General features: G+C 42.5%; 1 protein-coding gene across 1 annotated transcript in view; it reads left to right on the forward strand.

Annotated features, from left to right (window-relative positions):
• Positions 1 to 4,890, forward strand: part of LOC101855006 (echinoderm microtubule-associated protein-like 2) — a gene marked incomplete in the record, with an annotated part of 67,711 nt that overhangs the window by 2,956 nt on the left and 59,865 nt on the right. The window contains 2 exon segments of the mRNA XM_035968812.1: positions 2,687 to 2,830; positions 4,573 to 4,849. Coding sequence (XP_035824705.1) covers positions 2,687 to 2,830; positions 4,573 to 4,849 — 421 coding nt within the window.

Here is a 4,890-nt window from a genome sequence, read left to right on the forward strand (position 1 = left end):
GCCTGCCTGCCTGCCTGTCTGAGCTTGCATTCTTGCCCGTGCACGTTTTATGTATTTTCATGTTGGCCAGAAAGCATGGTTTTAAAATACTATATATGTCCCCTTAGTTGTTGTTGGCAGATGGGTTTTTCGACCATAGATTTCACCGAAAAGATGGGGGCCCCGGGGGGGGGGGTGTCCAGGTTTGTTGGTAGTCTTGGAGATTGCCACTATCAAAGTCGTGATGTCATCGAAGCATAATATATAATATGAACCTTCAACAACAAAACAGCGACTACAACAACAACGACGACGACGACGACGACGACGACGACGACGACAACGACAACGACAACGACAACAACAACAACAACAACAACAACAACAGCAAAGTCAACAGTCAAAAGAAGTATCGACAAAAACAACACCAATAGCCTTCTTTCGCCAGCTTCGTGCACCAAAGAGACATGGCATGTTTAGTAGGGTGTGATTAAACTCCTAAATCAAGAAAATGCAAAATGTGAGCTATTAAATGTACCGCTGGTAGGTTTTCCGTTTCTTTCTCTCTTGTTTAGTGCGCACCGTTAGCTCAGTTGACATCATGCTGGCCTTCGAAGCGGATGGCCCTGGTTCTAATCCCGAAGTGGGCGCTTTGAACTTGGTTTGCTTTTGGGAGTGTTTGAGGCTCTCCACCCATTTGGCTCGGTTCTATCGGAAATGGATAAAACAATACTAAAGCTCTCATCCTTCTTAACTTTGTATATCACCCTCTTGTAATACCTCGTATCTACGGCACTTATCCAATTTGTATTTCAAGTGTCGTTAAAATCGTACCAAAACAAAACAAAACTTATGTATCCTTGTTCTTTTCTTTTGTATGTTACTCTGCAGTAACACATCTTATCTTCAGCACTTGTATGACCCATTTGTGTTAAAAGTATCAAAAACTCTAACTAAAATTAAACCTACTCTTTATTTTTTTCCCCAGTATGTTAGTGGGTGGTTGGAGGGTGCTACTGGTGGGTCCTATTTAATTACTTTCCCTCTATTGTTTCTGTCTGGTTATCTTACTTTTTACTAGCACTAAATGGCCATTATTATGTCGATGTGGTTCTCCTTTCTCAAGCATACAAACAAACATACAAACTTTGTATGTTACTTTCAAGTAGCATCTCTGATCTTCGGCACTTATGGGACCGATTTCAGTTGCAAGTGCCGTAAAACGCTTACCGAAACTCAACTTATGTCGCCTCCTTATCTTTGCATGATACTCTGTAGTCACACATCTAATCTTCGGCACTCATATGAGCCATTCGCATTGCAAGTGTCGTAAAACTAAAACGAATCAAAACTCAAGAACTTAAACATAGCAAAACTCAAAACCGAACATTTCTTAGGGTAGGTAAGATCTAACACCTTGTCTTCCCAGATAAGGACGAAAAATCTCGGACGTCTCCTGTGCGAGTTGCGCACTTCAAAGATCCCTTTGTGGTTCAAAATCGACAGGAGTAGGCTTCGGCCCCCACCCTATCAAAATTCAAAATTAATTCCTACCAAACTGAAAATGCTAAATGTTTGTTTGCCACGCGCTCATGTGACATTATACAGTTCCGAGCGCTGTAAATCACTTACCAAAACAAACAAAACAGCATTTTACTCTCAAGTCGTACATTTAATCTTCTGCACTTATATGGCCCATTCGCATTGCAAGTGTGATAAAACTAGATCTATTTCCGAAACTAAATAAACTACTAAACTTATGCCTCCTTATTTTTTCTTTTTTTCTTTTATTTATTTCTTTTCTTTTCTTTCTTTCTTTCTTTATATTTTTTTGGGTATGTTACTGCTAAGTAACACCTTTAATCTTCCGCACTTATGACCTTTTGGGTTGCTACGACAGTGCCGCAAAACTGTTACTAAAACGAAACAAATTCAAAAGCTCAAACAAAGCGAAATTAAAAATCGAACGTTCATGGCGTGTTGTGTTTGTGTGTGTGTCTCCCCAGACAACCTCGGGTTCGGAGGTTCGAGCCTCGTTGTGTTCTATGGAAAGGCACTTTACACAAATTTCCCATTTGGCTCAGTCCTTTCGGGGATAGACGTTAAACTCGGAGGCGTGGGTGGTTGGCGGGTGCTCTGGTGTGGCTTGCTCCTTCTTTCCTATAAAAAAATCTATTGTCTCTATCAATCCTTCTTCTTTTTTTGTGTGCGGTATGCTACTCTCCTGTAACACCTCTAATCTTAGCACTTATATGACCTTATTGTGTTGCAAGTGCCGTAAAACTCTTACAAGTGGGTGGTTGGCGGGTGCTCTAGTGTGGTTTGCTCCTTCTTTCCTATGAAACATCTATCGTCCTTATCTCCCCTTCTTCTTTTTTATGTTTGTTACTCTCTTGCAACACCTCTAATCTTCTGGCGCTCATATGACCTTATGCAGTTGCGAGTGCCGTAAAACCTCTACTAAATCTAAACTAATCTTCAGCTCTTATATGACCTTATTGTGTTCCAAGTGCCGTAAAACTGTTACGAAAAAAAAATCTTACAAAAATAAATAAATCGGAGGCCCTGCCTCGTCAATAACCTAATAGTGTTGATTGGCGCCCATATGACCTTATGCAGTTGCGAGCACCATAACACCTCTACTAAATGTAAAATAATAGTGTTGATAGAGGCGTAAAATCTATACCATTTCACAATTTTTCCCCAGACGGCCTGCTGAGCCACGACAAGGAAGACGTGGTGGAGCGAGTGGCCTACCTAGAGAAGAAGGTGCAGCAGCAGGAGGATGAGATCGTCTGCCTCAAGTCCGCCATGGCTGACGTCATACGCCGGCTCGGCTCTGTTGAGATCAGTGAGTGAAACAGTTTACTTCCGTTCCAGTTTTTTGTTTGTTTAAAGATTGTTCGTTTGGTGGGGGGTTTTTTCAGGGTTTTTTTTGTCCTCGGTTTGTTTTGTCCTTTACACGTCGACGCTATTTTAGTCAGAAACAGTGAGTAATATACTTCGTTTAGTTCCGTCGTTGATCCCAACAGAATTCTGGGTTTTATAAAGGCCATAACTGGTCCAAAAGGGAGCGGATATTACGTAAACTGGCCCACAAAGTATGCACCCCTTTCCACATTGGCAAGGGTTTACTTTTATCAGACTGACTTGCAAAAATGAGAACTACCGCTCAAGCCTCCAAACACAGCTCTATAACATGTAGTAATTCATTCTAGTGGGAGATTCCATTTGTTGTGTTGCATTCATTTACGTACTCAAGGCAATCACACTTATCGAGATAACAACGGTAAACGTTTTAAGCGGGAAGTAGCATTTTGTTATTGGTGAACATGTATCGGCAGTATTATTCATCGGTAGATCTTTTTTTTTCTCCTTAAATGAAAGATAACATTTATGTGCTGACTTATATTAGCTGTTAATTGCTTGTTTATTTTACAGGCCAGGGTCTTGGCAGAGTTGATACTGGTATTTACATATATGCTTGCATGGCCAATAGACCTACTTACGAAATGTTTGTATTCTCTTTAAATGCTGCAAACTTTGTAAGTTAAAAAAATCATGTCATTCCCCATCTGAGAACACTCTGTATCAGTTGGAAAAAACACATGTAATGTTACATTGAAATCCCCGGAAGGAATAGATGGATTTTAAAAATGCTCTTTTAAAATGTGGGTTAAAAAAATTAAAAAGGTATAAAAATGGATGTGTTTGGGATTTTTTTGTTGGTTTTTTTTTTGGAGGGGGGGGGGTAGCTTTTCCTGCTCACACTTTTGCCAGTAATGGTGGCTCGTTTGTTCAACTTCTTAAAGTTGCACCACGACACAACGGATGACCTTGATTCAAAGCCCCAACAGGGTGTTCTAAACGTGCGTTGTTAGGGGCGTTTTTAAGGTCTCTTCCCATTCGGCGTTGTGCCATCGGGAATGGACGTACCATACCGAGGTCTTTGTTCTTAAAGAAACTTTCAATGTTGAAAGGGGCTTCAAACCTATACAAAGACCAATGACGATTAATTTCTTATTCACCTGGAAACCTCCTGGTGTTCACATTCTTCATCTCTTAGTCTTAGTGGAAGTAAAAGTACATTTTTACTGTGGGTGGTTGGCGGGCGATCTGGTGTGGTTTGTTTCGTCGTTCTTATCAAGCATTTACCACCTGTATCTCCAATTCTTGTCTTTCTATATATTACTCTTTAGTAATACCTCTTCTCTCGGGCACTTAAATGAACTAATTGTGATGCAAGTGCCGTAAAACTCGCCCTAAAACTAAAGCTAAGATTATGACTGCTGATGCCGTGAGTACAGGGCTACAGCGTTATCTCATTGATCAACCTTTATCATAGCCAAATCTACATTTGGGAATATCACGTGCGAGTTATGTAGTTGAACCATAGTTCAATACATCATGTATCTGTTGCGAGCGCCGTAAGACCTAGACTCTACTGAAACAAAACATCATGTATCTTAAGCATCAACTTCTGCCACGACCCTGAAGCCATTATAACCACTCCCCCCCTTTCCCCGAACGAGCACGTCAAACTCGCCCCCTATCCTTTAGTCACCGACCCCTCCGCCTTATTACCTCCCTCAGGCTCCCAGAACCACGCCCTCCCGTCCTCCTCGTCCACGTCACGGGGGTACCGCGCGCTGCCCAGCCGCCCGCGGTCCATGGTGGGGGGCAGCTCGTCCTCCAAGAGCCACCTGAACGCGCTGGACAACGTGAACGTCATGTCCCAGAGGAACGCGCCCAACTCGTCGCGGAGCAGCAGCGGCCGGAGCAGCCGCATGTCCTCGGCGCACACGCTCTCCAAGTGGTCTTCCTTGTCCACGTCGGCCGAGATGTCCAACTCCATGCTCACTCCGACCTCGTAAGTAGTATTGTATTGTTCACCAAACCCCGTAACCTCTA

This window comes from Aplysia californica, unplaced genomic scaffold (assembly GCF_000002075.1).
Source record: "Aplysia californica isolate F4 #8 unplaced genomic scaffold, AplCal3.0 scaffold00086, whole genome shotgun sequence".
Classification (NCBI taxonomy): Eukaryota; Metazoa; Mollusca; class Gastropoda; order Aplysiida; family Aplysiidae; genus Aplysia; species Aplysia californica.